This window comes from Mauremys mutica, chromosome 1, assembly GCF_020497125.1.
Source record: "Mauremys mutica isolate MM-2020 ecotype Southern chromosome 1, ASM2049712v1, whole genome shotgun sequence".
Classification (NCBI taxonomy): Eukaryota; Metazoa; Chordata; order Testudines; family Geoemydidae; genus Mauremys; species Mauremys mutica.
In genome coordinates this window covers 371,961,337-371,982,847 of record NC_059072.1, presented here as the reverse complement: position 1 = coordinate 371,982,847, position 21,511 = coordinate 371,961,337, and the positions used below count along the sequence as shown (strand labels likewise).

The 21,511-nt window shown below is 45.3% G+C and overlaps 1 protein-coding gene across 1 annotated transcript; it reads right to left on the bottom strand.

The window, feature by feature from the left end:
• Nucleotides 1-16,267: 16,267 nt before the first annotated feature.
• LOC123363127 (olfactory receptor 52E4-like) lies at nt 16,268-17,215 on the bottom strand. Its single transcript, XM_045003960.1, has one exon. The coding sequence runs from the start codon at nt 17,213-17,215 to the stop codon at nt 16,268-16,270; it is 948 nt and encodes a 315-aa protein (XP_044859895.1).
• Between the last annotated feature and the right edge of the window lie 4,296 nt (nt 17,216-21,511).

The window sequence follows — 21,511 nt, the reverse complement described above, 5'->3', positions numbered from 1 at the left end:
TATATTATTTACTATTGTTTCAACTAATTTGCCTGGTACTGATGTTAAACTTACCCATCTGTAATTGCTTGGATCACCTCTAGAGCCTTTTTAAAATATTGGTGTCACATTAGCTATCTTCCAGTCACTGGGTACAGAAGCTGATTTAAAGGGTAGGTTACAAACCATAGTTGGTAACTCCGCAAGTGGCCCGTCCCAGAATATTTGTTTAAATCACTTGGTGGTGGCAGCACCCTACATCACAAAGGAAGGAGAACTCCTGGCAACATGGAGAACATCCTAGAGCCTCTGTTGTTCAATGCTGAAAGATGGTTGGCTTCATTCTTAGGGCTGAGGAGGATCCTCATGGGCAGGAGGATCCCCAGCCGACCTAGCTACAATCGCTGACCAAGCTGAAAAGTTTGTCACAGAAGTTGCTGGCCCGCCGGTAGACCAAGATGTCCTCCCTCTCAGTTCCCCTCCACATCTCCAAAACAGACCTTGCGGCTGAGAAGAGGAGATGGAAGTCTCCCCAATGCTGTAGAAGGAATTTCACCTTACCCGTGAAATCGCAGGTGTCCACCAGGAACGGTCATGCTCATCCAGCAGCACAGTGTGGGACAGTGTAGTGGACTTATGATGATTTTCTGGCTGGGCCCCTGTTATGACCTTGCAGCCCATGGAGATGGGCAAAGAGAGAGCAGACCACTGGTTTGGCGACTGTACCAGTGGTGCCGCAGAAAGGGAAAGGGAGCTGGAGGGAAGAGAGCAGCCCCTAAAGGGTCAGGGAGGGGACACAAAAAACCCATCCCCCTGAGGTTCATCCAAAGACAGGGGAAAAGGAAGCAACCCCTGGATGGCAGCAGTATGGAAGATGGAGAGGACAAAAATGAGCAGCATTTCTCTCCACATTCCCCCCAACAGCTCCTGCCTCCGCTCTGTGGCTGTGGCTAGGGCTTGGGGCAGCCTGAACTGAGGGGCTCTTCTGCTGCTGCAGCCAGGGCCCTTCCCTTCCCCCGGTGACTTCTACTATGGCTGGAGGCTTGAACTCCTGCCAGATGAAGCTGAAGCAGTCTCGGCTTGGGGCTTCTGCTCCCTTCTGCCCAGCTTCTCCACATGAATCACAGGCTGATTGCCATGTTCTGTTCATTCCCTCTGGAGCACCTGGCACTGGGCACATTCAGAAGACAGGCTACTAGGCTACACGGACCATTGGCTTTACCCAGTATGGCCATTCTGATCTTCTTCTTTAGACCTCAGGTGTATCTGCCTCCTGCTGTAACAAATTATTCCCCACTCCCTTCCCAGAGCTGAGACAGATCACAGGAGTAACAAAGTAAGAATAAACATTAAAATGTTAACACTAAACAATGCCCCTTAAATGACTTGCCATAAGTTATGAAAACACATTGGTTTTAGAGATGACTGGGTCGCAGCTGAGAAGGGGGGGAGAAAGACATGAGCAAGTGACAGGGGCAGGACCTTGGGGAGAAGACACACGGTCGAGGCTTGACAAAAGAGATGGGGCATAATTGTAATTCCAGGGATCCAGCTACGAGCAATTAGAAAGGTGGCAACCCAGTGTAGTGTGCATAGACTGACTCCCCAGTTCATCACATTGACACAGCACAGTAAGGACAGGAAAGGGTTTAATGTCTCTCTGTCTGTCCAGGAAGTGATGCAGGGAGGAGCCATCACATCATGGACCAACCAGCTTAATTTATGAGCCAGAGCACAAGGAGAAAACATTTAGGCCCCCTTATGAGTAAAGAGGTGGAGCAGCCTGCCCCGGATCTGCTTGGTCCTCACCCCATAAATGATGGGGTGTATCATGGGGGGCACCAGCTGGTACACACTGGTAATAAGAATGAGGAAATGAAGTGGCACATTGTGACCAAACCGTTGAATGAGAGAGGAGACTAAATCTGGAATGTACAAAGCTGAGATGGCAGAAAGATGAGAGATGCAGGTCCCAAAAGTTTTGAGCCGGGCATCCTTTGTGGGGAGGCGGAAGATGGCCCGAAGGATCAGAATATAGGACACGGCGATAAAAACCACATCCACTCCGATCACAGAGAAAAGATCAAACAGCCCGTAGTAACTATTGATGCGGATGTCAGTGCAGGCCAGCTTCACCACGGCCATATGCTCACAATAGAAGTGGGGGATGATATTGGTTCTGCAATATGGGTACCGCCTCACCAGGAAGGGATACGGTAATGAGAGTATGCCACTATGCAGCACCACAGCCAGGCCTATCTTGGCCACAGCAGAGTTTGTCAGGGTCGTTAAATATCTCAGAGGATTGCAGATGGCCATGTAGCGATCAAAAGCCATGGCCACGAGGATTCCAGACTCCATCGTTGAGAAGCAGTTAAGGAAGTACATCTGGGTGAGGCAGGCACTGAAACTGATCTCCCTGGTATTGAACCAGAAGATGCTCAGCATTTTGGGTATGGTGGATGTGGACATGACCAGGTCGGTGACGGCCAGCATGCAGAGGAAATAGAACATGGGCTCATGGAGGCTCGGCTCCCTCTTCACAATGAACAGGATGGTGAAGTTCCCCAACACGGCTATGGCGTACACAGCACAGAAGGGAATGGAGATCCAGATATGGGCTGCCTCTAGGCCAGGAATGCCAAGTAGGATGAAGGTGGAGGGGTTGGTGAAGTCGGTTGTGTTAGAATCTGACATGGCGTAGGGGAGAATGTGTCCAACTCTGAGGCATAAGGGTGTCTCCTGCATTTACTGTATGCTCCCCTGACTTCCTGTGTGTTCCCAGGACGTTGGGTGATGGTCGCAGTAGAAGTGCCTGAATGGAGAGACAACGTTAATATGAGACTGTATATGCAATAGTGGAAGCTGTTTTCATGGGATAAGAAGATTGATCTCTCTTCACACACTGAAAAATTTACATTTTCATTATTCAGAAAGAATAACTATGAACAATGACCCTACTAAATCCAATTCCATATTTTGTTGTGCTGCCTGAATTAATAATTCCTACACTTTTTTGCAGGGGAAAGCTTAAGAGGCACCAGCAGGAAACAAAAGTGTGGATAGTGCTTATCCATCATTGTGGCTTAATGCAATGAGAGCCAGGATAGGGAGTCCCTTATTCATCCACTTGCTCGAAGTCTGAGAGGGGGAAAAAATAAACTTTTACAAGGACATGTGATGAGAGAAACATCCCAACTAAAACAAACCCCAGGGGAAAGACTTGGACGCCTTTGATAGCAGCTCAGGAGAAACACCTGCTCATTCACAGCAGTGGACAAAACAGAACAATGTTCAGATCATTAAGATATGGAATGGAGCATAACATGTTTGGGAATTTGTTCAGTTTTGGTCACCCAGGGCTGGAAGCTGAAGCCAGGCAAATTCCAGCTCGAAATTAGGGCCAAATATTTAGCAGTGAGAGTGTTTAACCATTGTATGTTTCGGTTTCCACGAAGATGGTTGGTGGTGTTTGGACACCTGAAATAGAGAATGCCAGTGAAAATGGGGTAGATTCATCTACTAAAATAAGGAAAGAACAAGGTAAAAGTTACTTGGACAAGTTAGATGTCTTCAAGTCACCAGGGCCTGACTAAATGCAACCTAGAATACTCTGAGGGAACTAACTGAGGAGATATCTGAGCCATTAGGGTTAAGTTCTCCTCACACCTTCTTTGGGTCATCTTAATTATCACTTCAAAAAGTTTTTTCCTCCTGCTGATGATAACTCATCTCAATTGATTAGACTTTTCCTGTTGGTATGCATACTTCCACCTTTTCATGTTCTCTGTATGTATAAATATCTCCTGTCTGTGTGTTCCATTCTATGCATCTGAAGAAGTGAGATGTAGCTGACGAAAGCTCATGCTACAATAAATTTATTAGTCTCTAAGGTGCCACAAGTACTCCTGTTCTTTTTGCGGATACAGACTAACACGGCTGCTACTCTCAGACCACAAACTTACTCTCTATCCCACCACACCCACATTTTACAGGGTTTGTCAATCAGGTGAGCTCCTCAGCAAGAGATGGTACCTGTGAATTCTGAGATGGAAGTGTCCTCCTTAGGAATCACCCTCAGGTATCCATGACCCACACCTCTCTTAAACCAACATCTGCAGCAGCATCTCATACTGAGAGCCGACAAACGATGTGTACAGTTCCTAATATAGCTCTGTGTAATCCCAGTGGAGTTCTCTCAGCCTCTAGAGGAGAAGGCAGGATCTGAGTGTAAACAGGCTGTAGATAAGCAACTCTCCACTTCCATGCTAATTATCCAGCTTTAGGAGTAAACAGCAATTAAGGAACCTTCCCAAAGGGAGATGAAAACTCGAGGGTTTTGTGCTGAGTCAGAGAGGAGTTGGCTGCTCTGTACATTTGTGTGTCTGTATTTAAAAATTATAGTTGATGAGAAAGTAAATTAGGGAAAATCCCTAATTCTCAGGATAGATGGGTAGATAGTAGACAGAGAGGTCTGAAGTAAGTTGACTAAGATGAGAAAGAATAGTTAGAATAAACATATGGGGCTGTCGCTGAGGGATCAGAGATCAGTACATTTCATCAGTAATGATCATTATATTGTGTAGCACCTTTCATTGGTGTATCTTCAAAACACCTAGCAAAGAAAAGTCACTATGAACATTCCCCATTTCACCGATCTGTAAACTGAGGCACGGGGAGACATGACTTGTCCAAGGTCACACAGACACTGACTGACAGAATCCAAGTGTCCTGACTTCCATTCCATAACCAGGGTCTCTCTGTCAGTAAGTGGCCACATGACAACAGGGCAATGGACTCCCAGTCTTGCAGGGCCTGTTCACTGAGGCAGAGGAAGGAATTCCCTGGGGACTGCCGAGACCTCTGGCATGCCAATCTTGGCCCCCCCTCACACTGTGTGGCTGTGACAAGCTGCAATCCTCTCAGGTCTTGCACTTACACAGCTATACACAGACAGGGACACACCCAGCTCCAGGTACATGAAAGCTTTCACTAGCCAGCCATGAACTAACAATAGAGAGGCTCTAGCCAGTTCCCCTCAGTTCCCCAGCCTAGGACCCAAGAGCTGTACCGTCTTGCCCTGGCCAAAAGCCTGACCAGTGTCAGTTTATTTCCCAGTCTGACCCTCCCTCAATGTGGAGAGGACAATGCACCAGCCTGAGCAGATTTCCCTTTAATGTTTCAAACAACATCCTGTAGTAAGGAAAACAATATAAACCAGATTTATTAATTACAGAAAGATCGATTGTTTACGTGATTATAAGTAACAGTGTAAAGAACAACGTTGAAATCTGGGAAATAAACAAAACCACAATCTACGTTCTATACACTAAACAGGCTTTGAATCAAACAGTGTGTCACCCTGATGGTACAAACAATCCACCAATCTTCCATGCACAGGCTAGAAATCCCTTCAGCTGGGACCACAGCCCCAGTCCAGTCCCAGGTTCTAACGTCTTTCGTGTTGAGTTCTTTGGGGAGTGAGGCCAAGTGATGATGTCGCTTCCACATTTTATAGCTTCTGCCAGGTAGAGGGAGCTTCATTATTCCAAGCAAAAGCCCCCAGCACAGTTAGTGGAAAAGTCGAGACACAAGATGGAGTCCAGAGTACAGGAGCTGGTCACATGCCCTTCCTGCTTTCAGAACGTTAGGAATAAAAATGATACATGTATACAAATACATCAGTATTTTATATACTGTATAAAATTCACATCATAATCATATCACCAAGGGAAATATGGGGCTGCCAGGGTGTTGCTTTGGGGCACAAAATGTCACACTTCTCCTGTTATTTCACTGCAGAACTGTCAGTCACTGGCTGATGCTGAGGCAGTGTGTTCAAGGCTCTCTTTACTTTGTGACCATTCAAGTGTTACAAGTGTTACAAACATTGTCGTGTTATCCACAGGTGTTCTCCCAAACTTGTATGTAACTTTCAACACTTTGGAGATGAGCCTAGTGATCTCAAAAGTCAGCCAATGTATGTACGGCGTCTTGTTGATTACTCCTAGTATGTCCAAAAGCTTTCCACCAAAATCATTCCTGCTTCACCATTTCATAGGTTTACCATCAGTACTAAATTTTTTTGTCATAAGCTTTTTCATTAGCAACTAACTTTCCATCATGATACCAATAAGAGCAAATCTTTTATTATGGCTAGGCGTTCCCAGGTATATTTATTACACCACAGTGTGGTTTTTTGAAATTGCATATTGGCTTTCAGCTACTTCCTGAACCTTAACATCTGGTTAGTTACTGGATTTCCTTTCCCCTCGGTGTCCCCTTCAGTGGGGATCTCAGTTCAAGGTCGTCATTAAGTACTTGGTATTCAAGGGTCTGATCATTTCACGATGCAAGAGAACTTTGCATGTTGTCCAGCCCTCACTGAACCTACCTTCCAGCCCAGGGTTATGCCCATGGAAAAAGTCCACCCCCCCTTTGGGGTTTCCCTGTGATGCCCACTCCAAACATTTTTCCTAGAGGGTTGTGACGGTGATCAGTGCTCTCTGGGCAAAGCGTTGTGCCTTCTCCCAGCAGCCCTTTCATGGCCTCTTTCTGTGTCTTACCAGCCCAGAGAATTTCCTCCTCCCCTCTGTCAGGAGGGTCATTATCATTTTCACAGACAACAATTTATTCAGTCAGATCTACATCCTGTCTTAAAGCTGGGGGGAGAGGCAGATATGCTGGGGGGTAGGGATATGGTCCAGAGTGACCTAGAGAAAATGGAGGATTGGGCCAGAAGAAATCTGATGAGGTTCAACAAGGACAAGTACAGAGTCCTGAAATTAGGATGGAAGACTCCCATGCACCTCTACAGGCTGGGGACAGCGTGGCTAAGCAGTATTTCTGCAGAAAAGGACCTGGGGATTAGAGTGGACGAGAAGCTGGATATGAGTCGACAATGTGTCCTTGTTACTGAGAAGGCTACCGGCATATTGGGCTGCATTAGTTGGAGCATTGCCAGCAGAGCAAGGGAAGTGATAATTCCCCTCAAACACTACAGAAAGAAGAGAACGAATAGGAGAGAGTCCAGCAAATGGCAACAAAAATGATTAGGGGGCTGGGGGCACATAACTTATGAGGAGAGGCTGAGAGAAGTTGGCTTGTTTAGTCTGCAGTAGAAAAGAGTGAGTGGAGATTTGATAGCTGCCTTCAACTATCTGTGTGTGTGTGTGGGGGGGTTCTAATGAGGATGGAGCTCAGCTGTTCTCAGTGGTGGTAGATGACAGAAGAAGGAGCAATGATCTCAAGTTAGAGTGTGGCACGTCTAGGATGGATACTAGTAAACACCTTTTCACTAGGAGGGGGGTGAAGCACTGGAATGGGTTACGTAGGAGGGTGGTGGAATCGCCATTCCTGGATGTTTTTAAGGCCTGTATTGACAAACTTCTGGCTGGGATGATTTAGTTGGTGTTGGTCCTGCTATGAGCATTGGGTTAGACTAGATACCTCCTGAGGTCATTTCGAACCCTAATTTTCTGTGATTCTTTGATTCTAAAGAGACAGTTCATTTTCACAAGCACGCCATAGAGCTGGATTGGGGTACCCTCTGTCACCCCTCTCTCTATCCCCGAGAGGTCAGTTGTGTGACTGCTCCCCTCCAGGAGGCCAGTGACACAGTCCCCTCTCAAAACTTGAGCCACAGGCTGAGTGCCTGGATGCACAGATGCTGAATCAGCCATTCTGTCCTGGGCATCCTCTCCCAAGTCACCGGTGAGGAGACACTCCTGTTCTCCAACTATTCCTTTCCCAGATTCCCCCTCTGCTCCCCTCCCGAAGACACTCACCCCTTGGCTCTCTAGGGTGGGATCTGTCCCCTGTTCAGTTGTGAGGGGCTCACAGCTAACAGACTGGACAGCTGTCTGACTGAGAGGCGCCACTCTCCCCTCCCTTCCTGAGGTGCTGTTGCCTCCTGCTGCTGCAGTGTTAAAGGAAGTCTCACCTACCTCCCCAGCGATTTCTTGTATTCCATCATCCTTCTCTGTGCTCCCCTCTGGGACACATCTTCCTATGCTTCCTAGCAATGGGTATCTCCCTTGTATAGCTGTAAATTGGACATTTTCTCCCTGACAGGTAATACACACTTCTCCCTCCCCGAGGAGACTCTGCCTTCAGCTGCAGTGCAGGAGCTGGTCTCAACCACCCCAGCTCTTGGGACCCTGCAGCTTCCCCCTGCTGCAGAGGAATCAAGGACGCTCAGTCTCATTCCTTCAGCAGCTCCTGGGACATTCCCTCTTTCCCTCTGAGGTTCCAGCAGAACAATCCTTTTTGTAGGCAAACACTTTAACAGCCTAAGCGACATGAAAAATGTCATTACCAATTAGCATATCAATAGGGTTATCGTCTAGTACCCCAGGGGTGCCCAACCTCTGGCTCCGGAGCCAGATGCGGCTCTTCAGGAGTTAATATGCGGCTCCATGTGAAGGCTCCAACTCCCAGGCGGGAGCTACAGGGGCCAACTTTCCAGTGTACCATGGGGTGCTCACTGCTCAATCCCTGGCTCAGCCACAGGATCTGCCCCCACTCCACCCTTCCTGCCTCCTCCCCTGAACCTGCCATGGCCTCGCTCCTCCCCATCCCCAGAGCCTCCTGCACGCCACGAACCAGCTGGGAGCAGAGACAGGGATGATGGGGGAGCGGCTGATGTATTACTGTGTCTCTGTAACTATGGAAAATTCTGGCTCTTTCTCAGGCTCAGCTTGGCCACACCAGTACTACCCACACTGATAATGCAGCTTCCCAACACACATTTTTATGTGCACTTGAGCCGAAAGCACAAGGATTTTTTCACCTCCTCTACTAGAAGCTCTGCCATCTGTCCTGGCAGTATGTCACCTTCTTCCTCTATACCCTGCTAACCACAGAAACTTCTCTCCCTGTATCTTCCCACCCAAGGTTTTCCCTGCAATTAATGCTAACATCCTTGGTGTGCTTCATGTATGATTATGTAGAGGATAATTTTACAAACCCAGAATGATAAGTGACAGGTGACCGAGGAGTTTCTGTGCTCAGGGTTGCAGCATTCACACGGCTTCCATGCTGACTGCTTCCTTCCAGCATAGAGCATTTATTCCTCATGTTGTAAGGGGAATTACAATGATAGCATCTTCGGGACTCTTTTGATTGGGGGAGGGATAGCGCCGTGGTTTGAGCATTAACTTGCTAAACCTAGGGTTGTAAACTCAATCCTTGATGAAACTACTTAGAGAGCTGGGGCAAAAATTGGTCCTGCTAGTGAAAGCAGCGGGCTGGGCTCAATGACCTTTCAAGGTCCCTTGCAGTTCTAGGAGATGGGTATATCTCCAATTATTATTATTTTACAGGAGACTTGAGTCGAGGATTAGAGGAATGGGGTAAAAGAGAACCCTGCTTTCCAACAAAATTATACCCCTTTCCCTGTGGTTTATTTACAACAGATGCTCGTGTCTGCTCAAAATCATCTGCTAGAGAAGCCATCTCATCCACAGTTTTCACCCTTTTGTCCCATAGACACTGTTTTACATCATCTGTACATACGTTTAAGAAACACTCCTGAGTAACATGGTCAAACATTCCTTCAAACTGGTAACACCTTTGCTCCTTACACAGTTTCCCATCAGATCTTTCAGTTTGTTTACTTCTTCCAAATTACTCATACCAGCCCCCCTTGTAAGATTCCTTGTGGTGGCTTTGCAGTTGTTCCTCGCCCTCTGGATCAGTGCAAGACCACTCTGCCTCACTACACTGCTTGGTGTCACCCACAGTTAGGGAATCACAGAACCATAGAATATCAGGGTTGGAAGGGACCTCAGGAGGTATCTAGTCCAACCGCCTGCTCAAAGCAGGACCAATCCTCAACTAAATCATCCCAGCCAGGGCTTTGTCAAGCCTGACCTTAAAAACCTCTAAGGAAGGAGATTCCACTACCTCCCTAGGTAACCCATTCCAGTTCTTCACCACTCTACTAGCAAAAACGTTTTTCCTAATATCCAGCTTAAACCTCCCTCCCCACTGCAACTTGAGACCATTACTCCTTGTTCTGTCATCGGGTACCACCGAGAACAGCCTAGATCCATCCTCTTTGGAACCCCCTTTCAGGTAGTTGAAAGCAGCTATCAAATCCCCCCTCATTCTTCTCTTCTGCAGGATAAACAAGCCCAGTTCTCTCAGCCTCTCCTCATAAGTCATGTGCTCCAGCCCCCTAATCATTTTTGCTGCCCTCCGCTGGACTCTTTCCATTTTTTCCACATCCTTGTAGTGTGAGGCCCAAAACAGGACACAGTGCAAAGAACATAAGAACGGCCGTACTGGGTCAGACCAAAGGTCCATCTAGCCCAGAATCCTGTCTACCGACAGAGGGAGACCAACAGGTAATGATCAACTGATCTCTCTCCTGGCATCCATCTCCACCCTCTGACAAACAGAGGCCAGGGACACCATTCCTTACTCATCCTGGCTAATAGCCATTAATGGAATTAACCTCTATGAATTTATCCAGTTCTCTTTTAAACCCTGTTATAGTTCGAGCTTTCACAACCTCCTCGGGCAAGAAGTTCCACAGGCTGACTGTGCGCTGTGTGAAGAAGAACTTCCTTTTATTTGTTTTAAACCTGCTGCCTATTAATTTCATTTGGTGACCCCTAGTTCTTGTATTATGGGAATAAGTAAATAGCTTTTCCTTATCCACTTTCTCCACATCACTCATGATTTTATATACCTCTGTCATATCCCCCCTTAGTCTCCTCTTTTCCAAGCTGAAGAGTCCTAGCCTCTTTAATCTTTCCTCGTATGGGACCCTCTCTAAACCCCTAATCATTTTAGTTGCCCTTTTATGAACTTTTTCCTATGCCAGTATATCTTTTCTGAGATGAGGAGACCACATCTGTAAACAGTATTCAAGATGTGGGTGTACCATGGATTTATTTAAGGACAATAAGATATTTTCCATCTTATTCTCTATCCCTTTTTAAATGATTCCTAACATCCTGATTGCTTTTTTGACCACCTCTGCACACTGTGTGGACATCTTCAGAGAACTATCCACGGTGACTCTAATTGTATAATTGGGATTATTTTTTTCCAATATGCATTACTTTACATTAAATTTCATTTGCCATTTTGTTGATAATTTCAAAGTTCTGTCTGCTTTGGTCTTAATTATCTTCAGCAGTTTGGTATCATCTGCAAACTTTGCCACCTCACTGTTTACCCCTTTCTCCGCATCACTTATGAATATGTTCAATAGGATTGGTCCTAGGACTGACCGTTGGGAACACGACTAGTTACCCCTCTCCAGTTTGAGAATTTACTATTAAGTCCTAATTTGTTCCCTGTCTTTTAACCAGTTCTCAATCCATGAAAGGATGTACCCTCTTATCCCATGAGAACTTAATTTACATAAGAGCCTCTGATGAGGGAACTTGTCAAAGGCTTTCTGGAAATCTAAGTACACTATGTCCACCGCTTCCCCCGTCCACATGTCTGTTGACCTCTTCAAAGAACTCTAATAGATTAGTAAAACACGATTTCCCTTTACAGAAACCATGTTGACTATTGCTCAACAGTTTATGTTTTTCTATGTGTCTGACAATTTCATTCTTTACTATTGTTTCGACTAATTTGCCCGGTACCGATGTTAGACTTACCGGTCTGTAATTGCCGGGATCACCTCTAGAGCCCTTTTTAAATATTGGCGTTACATTAGCTATCTTCCAGTCATTGGGTACAGAGGCCGATTTAAAGGACAGGTTACAAACTCTAGTTAATACTTCTGCAACTTCACATTTGAGTTCTTTCAGAACTCTTGGGTGAATGCCATCTGGTCCCGCTGACTTGTTAATGTTAAGTTTATCAAATAATTCCAAAATCTCCTCTCGTGACACTTCAATCTGAGACATTTCCTCAGATTTGTCACCGACAAAAGCCGGCTCAGGTTTGCGAATCTCCCTAATATCCTCAGCCGTGAAGACTGAAGCAAAATATTCATTTAGTTTCTCTGCAATGGCTTTATCGTCTTTAAGTGCTCTTTTGTATCTCAATCATCGAGGGGCTCCACTGGTTGTTTAGCAGTCTTCTTGCTTCTGATGTACTTAAAAAACATTTTGTTATTACCTTTGGAGTTTTTGGCTAGCTGTTCTTCAAGCTCCTCTTTGGCTTTTCTTATTACATTTTTTACACTTAATTTGGCAGTGTTTATGATCCTTTCTATTTACCACGTTAGGATTTGACTTCCACTTTTTAAAGGAAGTCTTTTTATCTCTCACTGCTTCTTTTACATGGTTGTTAAGCCACGGTGGCTCATTTTTAGTTCTTTTACTGTGTTTCTTAATTTGGGGTAGACATTTAAGTTGGGCCTCTATTATCACCAAAAAGCCCTGCAATACATTGGCAACAATTTGTGTATTGGTGGGAGGAAGACACAAAGGGACTCCATGAGTCTTGAGTGCAGAGTCTAAAGAACTCCCAGGAAAAGTTAAAAACCTACATGCAGGATTTAAAATCTAAATGCAAGACATCCGGATGTCCCCTTCCCCAAACTACCTAATCAAACCCCTCTGCCTCATCGATCCCCTCAGCTCCTTTGTATCCTCAATTAAGAAAGACTGGGAGCGAGGAGGAGGAATATTCCTCAATGAAAGGTGCTACACAGTATGGTGATAGTTACTGATGAGAAATACTGATCTGTGATCCCTTCGCAACAGCCCCATCTGTTTTCTCTAAGTGCTTGTGTCTCCTCTTAGTCAACTTACTCCACATCTCTGTGTGTACCATCTACCCATCTATCCTGAGAATCAGGCAGTATCCACCTGGCACTGGGCACCATCAAAAGACTGCTGGGCTATATGGATCATTGGTTTCACCCATCATGGCCATTCTGATCTTCCTATTTAGACCCCAGATGTATCTGCCTCCTGCTGTATCCAGGGCCGGCTCTAGGTTTTTTCCACCTCAAGCAGAAGAAATGTTGGCTGCCCCCCGCCTCCCGTCCCAGTCCTGGGCTCCTCGCCGCAAGCTCCTGTACCCCAGCCCTAGGCTCTCCCCTTCCACCAACGCCCCCTGCCGCCCCAGCTCTGGGTTACCCCTTCCCCCCCCACCATTGCCCCCCATACACACACACCTCCTGTCGCCCCAGCCCTGGTCTCTCTCCACCCACCCCCACCTGCACCCTCCTTCCACCACAGCCCAGGGTCACTGGTAACTCGCTCCCAGGGTGGGCCATTTAGCAGGAATTTTAGATGTACACAGAACACAGACAGGATTGGTTCCCATATGGTTACTGAACTGCAGTAAAGTGGAACAATTTTCAGCTTGTGTGATTGGAGGATATCTGGATGCATATTATAAGACTGTCCTCCATAAATGAGGAAAAGTTGAGGTGCCTTTATTATTCTTTTGTTCCACTCTTTCTTTCTATGGGGAATTTGCCAATGCGATATCACTGTCTTTCTTTTAAACAAACAAACAAACAAACAAAAGGCAAAGGCTGTTGAACATAGCAATTCCAGTCCTAATAACCACTGGGAAGCATTTAAGCGAATCCACATGTTCCATAGAATCTCTATGGATAGAAATTTCATGCTCTAATAAAAATATAACATTAGGGATCTATTATCGACCACCTGACCAGGACAGTAATACTGATGATGAAATGCTAAGGGAAATTAGAGAGGCTATCAAAATTAAGAACCCAATAATAGTGGGGGATTTCAATTATCCCCATATTGACTGGGAACATTTCACTTCAGGACGAAATGCAGAGATAAAATTTCTCGATACTTTAAATGACTGCTTCATGGAGCTACAACGAGTCAAGAAAAAGATCTTGGAGTCATTGTGGATAGTTCTCTGAAGATGTCCACGCAGTGTGCAGAGGTGGTCAAAAAAGCAAACAGGATGTTAGGAATCATTAAAAAGGGGATAGAAAATAAGACTGAGAATATATTATTGCCCTTGTATAAATCCATGGTACGCCCACATCTCGAATACTGTGTACAGATGTGGTCTCCTCACCTCAAAAAAGATATTCCAGCACTCGAAAAGGTTCAGAAAAGGGCAACTAAAATGATTAGGGGTTTAGAGAGGGTCCCATACGAGGAAAGATTAAAGAGGCTAGGACTCTTCAGCTTGGAAAAGAGAAGACTAAGGGGGGATATGACAGAGGTATATAAAATCATGAGTGATGTGGAGAAAGTGGATAAGGAAAAGCTATTTACTTATTCCCATAATACAAGAACTAGGGGTCACCAAATGAAATTAATAGGCAGCAGGTTTAAAACAAATAAAAGGAAGTTCTTCTTCACGCAGCGCACAGTCAACTTGTGGAACTCCTTACCTGAGGAGGTTGTGAAGGCTAGGACTATAACAATTTTAAAAAGGGAACTGGATAATTTCATGGAGGCTAAGTCTATAAATGGCTATTAGCCAGGATGGGTAAGAATGGTGTCCCTAACCTCTGTTCGTCAGAGGATGGAGATGGATGGCAGGAGAGAGATCACTTGATCGTTGCCTGTTAGGTTCACTCAATCTGGGGCACTTGGCAGTGGCCACTGTCGGTAGACAGATACAGGGCTAGATGGACCTTTGGTCTGACCCGGTACGGCCGTTCTTATGTTCTTATGTTCTTATGTTCTTATTTCTTGCTCAATTTTATCCTACTTTTTCTACAGCAAGTTACAGTGGATCAGTATATTTGATTTGGGAGAAATGAAGTAACAGCTGCGCAAACTGAGCTTGAGCACTCCTGAATTTTGAGGTGTTCAAATCTGGAAGGCAGGTGCTGGGTGTGGGGGGGGGGAGAGGCGGCTGTGGGCTCTGTGAGGGAGCACGGCAGCATGTATGTAGCAGCGTGTCTGGAGCTGCGCGGAGCCAGACACGCTGGTCTCAGTGGCAAGGAAGTGGGCTGACGGTTGGAGAAGGTTAGGGGGTTCAAGGGGGGGCAGTCAAGGGACAGGGAGCAGGGAGGTTGGATGGGGTAGAGGTTCGTGGGCGCAGTCAGGGGCAGGGCGGAGGTTTAGTAAGGGGACAGGCAGCAGTTGGAGAGGCATGGGAGTTCCAGGCTTTGTCAGGGGACAGGTAGGTGGTGGGATCCTAGGGGGAAGTTTGGGGGGGGGGTCTCAGGAGGGGGCAGATGGGGACAAGGACCAGCAGTGCTTAGATAGAGGGTGGGGTCCTGGGGGGCAGTTAGGGGCAGAGGTCCCAGGAGGGGGTGATCGGGGGACAGGCAGCAGCGGTGCTTAGATAGGGGGTGGGGTCCTGGGGGGCAGTTAAGGACAGAGGTCCCGGGAGGGGGCAATCAGGGGACAAGGAGCAGCGGTGCTTAGATAGTGGGTGGGGTCCTGGGGGGCAGTTGCAGGCAGGGATCCCGGGAGGGGGTGATCAGGGGACAGGGACGGGGGGGTTGGATGGGTTGGGGTTTCTGTGGGGCGCAGTCGGAGGGAGTGGATGGTGGCAGGGTGGAGCTACCCTCCCTCCCCCTGGAGTCTCCTGTTTTTTTAATGTTAAAATATGGTCCCTACCATCCACAGGGCAACTCTCCACTCACAGCACATGCTGCCGCATGAGGTCCCCCTCCTTCCTTTCCAGTTGGTAGTGGCCAAGGGAATGCTGGGAAATGTAGTTCTTTCCCTGCTCCAAGGCAGGCTCTATAGCCAGGGAGGTAACCAAGGAACTACAGCTCCCAGGGACCCCATGTTGATTTTCAGCTCCCAGGCTGGATCCCTGCCGGCTGCCAACCCTGCAAATGGGCTGCCCAAGCAGGTGCTTGCTTTGCTCGTGCCTAGAGCCGTCTCCTGCTGCATCCCACTATACCCCACTCACCTCCCAGAGCTGAGATAGATCCCAGAAGTCCTAACGGAGTCTCTCTCTGCACAGAGTTAGTAAGAAAGTAAGAATAAAAATTACAATATTAACAGAAACCAGAGCCCCTTAAGTGATTTGCTGTAAGACGTGAGAAGACATTGGTTGTAGAGATGACTGAGACACAGTTGACAAGGGGAGGGGAAGACAGGAGCAAGTCATGGGGCAGCACCTTGGGGAGAAGACACACAGCAGGGTCTAGGCTTGAGAGAAGAAATGAGGCAAGATTGTAATTCCAGGGATGCAGCTACCAGCAATTAGAAAGGTGGCAACCCAGTGTAGTGTGCATAGACTGACTCCCCAGTTCATCACATTGACACAGCACATTAAAGACAGGGAAGGGATAATGTCTCTGTCTGTCCAGTAAGTGATTCAGGGAAGAGGTCCCAGCACCATGCACCAGCCAGCTCTGCACAGAGCTCAATCTGAGAGCCAGAGCACAAGGAGGAAACATTTAGGCATACTTATGAGTAAAAAGCCTGTGCAGTCTGTCCCGGATCTGATGGGTTCTCATGCCGTAAATGATGGGGTGTATCATGGGGGGCACCAGCTGGTACACACTCGTAATAAGAATGAGGAAATGTAGTGGCACATTGTGGCCAAACCGCTGAATGAGAGAGGAGAATAAATCTGGGATGTACAAAACTGAGATGGCACAAAGATGAGAGATGCAGGTTCCAAAAGTTTTGAGCCGGGCATCCTTTGTGGGGAGGCGGAAAATAGCCCGGAGGATCAGAGTATAGGACACAGCAATAAAAAACACATCCACTCCGATCACAGAGAAAAGATTAAAAAGTCCATAGTAACTATTTATACGGATGTCAGCGCAGGCCAGCTTCACCACAGCTATATGCGCACAATAGAAGTGGGGGATGATGTTGGTTCTGCAATATGGGTACCGCCTCACCAGAAAGGGATAGGGTAATGTGAGTATGCCACTGCGCAGCACCACGGCCAGGCCTATCTTGGCCACAGCAGAGTTTGTCAGGGTAGTGGAATATCTCAGAGGATTGCAGATGGCCACGTAGCGATCAAAAGCCATGGCGGCAAGCATTCCAGACTCCATTGTTGAGAATGAATGAACGAAGTACATCTGGGTGAGGCAGGCACTGAAACTGATCTCCCTGGAATTGAACCAGAAAATGATCAGCATTTTCGGTAGGGTGGATGTGGACATGACTAGGTCGGTGACAGCCAGCATGCAGAGGAAATAGAACATGGGCCCATGGAGGCTCGGATCCCTTTTAATGATGAATAGGATGGTGAAATTCCCTAACACGGCTATGGTGTACATAGCGCAGAAAGGAATGGAGATCCAGATATGGGCTGCTTCTAGGCCAGGAATGCCAAGTAGGATGAAGTTTGAGGGGTTTCTGAAGTCAGTTCTGTTCGAATCTGACATGGCGTTGAGGAGAAAGTGTCCAACTCTGAGGTATAAGGGTGTCTCCTGCATGTACCGTATGCTCCCCTGACTTCCTGTGTGTTCCCAGGATCTCGGGTGATGGTCGCAGTAGAAATGCCTGCACGGAGAGACAACGTTAATATGAGACACTGCATGCAGTAGTGGAGGCTGTTCTCATGTGAAAAGCAGATTGATCTCTCTTCACACACTGAAAAATTACATTTTCATTATTCAGAGAGAATAACTATGAGCAATGACCCTACTAAATCCAATTCCATATTTGTATTGTGCTCCCTGCATTAAGAATTCCTACACTTTGTGGTGGGGGAACCTTAAGAGGCACCAGCAGGAAACACAAGGGTGGATACTGCTTATCTATCATTGTTCTTTAATGCAATGAGAACCAGGATAGGGAGTCCATACTGAAGGGAGTTCCCCATTCAACCAGTTGCTCAAAATCAGAGAGGGGGAAAAAACAAACTTTTGAGATGACGTGCTGGGAGAAACATCCCAACTAGAACATACTTCAGGGGAAAGACCTGGGCACCATTGATAGCAGCTCAAGAGAAACACCTGCTCATTCGCAGCAGTGAACAAAACAAAAGAATGTTCAGATCCCAAGATATGGGATGGAGCATAACATATTTGGGAATGTGTTCAGTTTTAGTCATCCAGTGTCTATTAAGGATAGAAAAGTCTGGGACTCTTTATTTTTCTCAAAAGAAAAAGATGAGGACATATGATATAGGAGAGGAAAATTTAAAAATGAACCTGATTTACATTCAAATGGACAGTTCCCAACCAGTACTATCGATAGACACTTAGTGCTCCAAGAGGACTAATTTCCTAAAGATGATGTCAGCAAAACTGATTGGGAGGAAAAATGTAGACAGAAAAATATGAATGAATATTGGTAATTCTTTGATAACATTTTATTAGATATCAGAAAACTCTCAATTCCATAGTCAGCAAAGTGAACAACTTTGGGTAAAAAATCAGTTCAGTGGTAAAGTGAAGGCAAGAATTAGATGGTGGGAAGCAATATGTAACAATGAGGAAAAAGGGAAAATAACTGGCCAGCAACAGAAATCAGAAGTTAGGAACATTGATAAAGAACTTTAAGACATCAGGGAAAACTCCATGTTTGCAGGGCTATGGATCACAAAAAGGAGGTTATTGACTATATTAAGAACAAATGAAATCCCGGAAAAGATTTATGCCAATTCCTGTGTTATATATAAAGTATTAAAAAATAAACAGAAAGAGTTTTGTGTTTTTTTAAAAGAATTGACAAGCTTAAGAAACAATGGAGAAGCTGGTATGGGATTAGTTAGATATATAAGTAATACCAGTCACCAACAGCATTTAACTGAAAAAGATCTTGTCAAATAAACTTGATTTCATCCTATTATGAGAGTACACATTGGTTGATCAAGGGTACACATTTGGTGGATCAAGGGAACGACACTGATGCAACAAACCTTGATTTCTCAGAGACCTTTGATTTAATAGTGGAAAATATTGAGTTGGTGAGTTGGAGCAGGGGAAGGATTTTACCTCTGCACATGGGATTGGTGAAACAAACTGCATCCAGTTCTGGGGTCCACATTTGAAAAAAGATGTTGAAAACTTGGAGACGGTGCAGAGAAGACCCACAGAAATGATTGGAGGATAAGAGTAAAAGCTGGATCATTAGACTTGAAGGTGTGTATCTCTTTAACTTATAAAAAAGATGATCAAGCAGAGACTTTAATTTGGAGAAAATCAGGGGTAATAATGGGCTCTGTAATCTACCAGACAAAGGCTGAGCAAGACCGAAAGACTGGAAGCTGAAGCCAGGAAAATTCCAGCTTGAAATTAGGGCTAAATATTTAGCAGTGAGGGTGATTAACCATTGTTTATTTCAGTTTTCACCAAGATGGTTGGTGGTGTTTGGACACCTGAAACAGAGAATGCCAGTGAAAATGGGGTAGATTCATCTACTAAAATAGAGAAAGAACAAGTTAAAAGTCACTGGGACAAATTAGATGTCTTCAAGTCACCAGGGCCTGACAAAATGCATCCTATAGTACTCTGAAGGATAATAAAGTGGTAAGTGACAGTCAGCATGGATTCATCAAGAACAAATCATGTCAAACCAACCTGATAGCTTTCTTTGACAGGGTAACAAGCCCTGTGGATGTAGGGAAGCAGTAGCTGTGGTATAATAGATATTAGTACGGCTTTTGATACAGTTCTGCATAACCTTCTCATTAACAAATTAGGAAAATGCAGCCTAGCTGGAGCTACTGTAAGGTGTGTGCATAACTGGTTGAAAAAACGCTCCCAGAGAGTAGTTATCAGTGGTTCACAGTGATGCTGGAAGGGTCTAAAAAGTGGGGTCCTGCAGGGACCAATTCTGGGTCCAGTTCTTTTCAATGTCTTCATCAACGATTTAGATCATGTCATAGACTGTAAACTTGTTAATTTTGTAGATGATACTAAGTTGAGAGTGGTTGCAAGTCTTTAGAGAATCAGATAAACATTCAAACGGATCAGGAAAAACTGGAGAAAAGGATGATTAAGGGTCTTGAAAATACGACCTATGAGGGAAGACTGGAAGATCTAGGTTTGTTTAGTCTGAATAAGAGAAGACTGAAGGGGGAAAAGATAACCGTTTTCAAATACCTAGTATCAGAGGGGTAGCCGTGTTAGTCTGTATCTGTAAAAGCAGCAAAGAATCCTGTGGCACCTTATAGACTAACAGAAGTTTTGCAGCATGAGCTTTCGTGGGTGAATACGAAGAAGTGGGTATTCACCAACGAAAGCTCATGCTGCAAAACGTCTGTTAGTCTATAAGGTGCCACAGGATTCTTTGCTGCTTTCAAAGACCTAAAAGGTTGTTACAAGGAGGGAGAAAAAGTGTTCTCCTTAGCCTCTGAAGAGAAGACAAGAAGCAATGGACTTAAATTGCAGCAAGGGTGGTTTAGGTTTGACATTAGGAAAAATGTTTCAAAAAAGGCAAAAACTATGATTTCTTATATTGGCAGAAGTATAACATGCAAGTCATGGTACATGATAGTATTCCTCTACTCCCTGTGGGCTAGGTTTCAGTTGGAGAAATGTGTCAAATTTTGCTCACCGAGGTATAGAAAGGATGTAGAGAATCTGGAAAGGATCCATAGACAAGTAACAAATGTTATGCAAGGGATGGAATGCAAACTGTATGAGCAAACCTAAGAAACCAGTATGTTTACTTGGAAAAGAGGAGATTACTTGGGGACATGATAGTGGTCTTCAAACACTTGAAAGGCTGTCATAAAAAGGTGGAGAAAAGTTATTCTGTCTTAGCACAGAGGGGCAGGACAAGAGGCAATGGGTTAAAATTCCAGCCTAGGAGATTTAAATTAAATTTCAGGAAAATCTTCCTAACTTTAACTACAGGAGGCCAATGGAACAGACTCCCAGGGAAGTCATGGAAGCGCCTTCTGCAGAGGTTTTACAAAGTTGTGTGAATGGCCATCAGTCTAAGATGACTAAGACAAAACAAATCCTGCATCTTGTCAGGGGGATAGACTAGCTGTCCTTTGCGTTCCGTTGTAACTCTATGGCTCCATCATTCTATGATGTAAAATCCTCGTGTAGACCCGACCTTAGTCACGCACACCTCTTTTGGCTCAAATCAGATGTAACTGAGTGAAATTTAATGGGCCTGTGTTTTACAGCAGGTTAGACTGGATGATCAAATGGTCCCTTCTGAGCTTATACCCTGTGGATCTATTGATAAAGAAAGTAGATCCTGCATTTATATTTAATTTTTCTCATAACATGATCAAGGAAATAATTAGTTAAAATTGAAAGTCTGAACATATAACATTGAGAAAAGGTAATTGCTACCATAATTCCTATTTGGCCTGTAGAACTCCTTCTTACCAACATTATTGGAGCGAAGAGCACAGAAGATTGGGATTCACAAATAGATTGATCATTGTATGTGGTGCTGGTGGCATCACCTGTAGTTAAGGAGGTCTGACACCTTCGATTAGAAGAACTCATTTCCAGTTGCTTATAAATTTGCCAAATTTTTGGAGTTTGTTCTGAAATATCACATGTTGCATATCTATGTCAAGAAGTATTGTGTTTTTTTTTAAAAAAACGCTCAGGTATAAAGTTCAGCAGACTTCTCGAATGAAGCTAGGAGAAATATGGGGCCTAAGGAAAACACGGGACATTGTCTCAGGATTTGGCCTTGTACTGCACAACTACTAACACCTTACATCCTGAAGGATTCACTGTGCCACTAAAATGCACCACCGT

Bases quoted from the DNA above. Each gene is read 5' to 3' on its own strand.
- LOC123363127 (XM_045003960.1), bottom strand. From the start codon at position 17,215: ATGTCAGATTCGAACAGAACTGACTTCAGAAACCCCTCAAACTTCATC.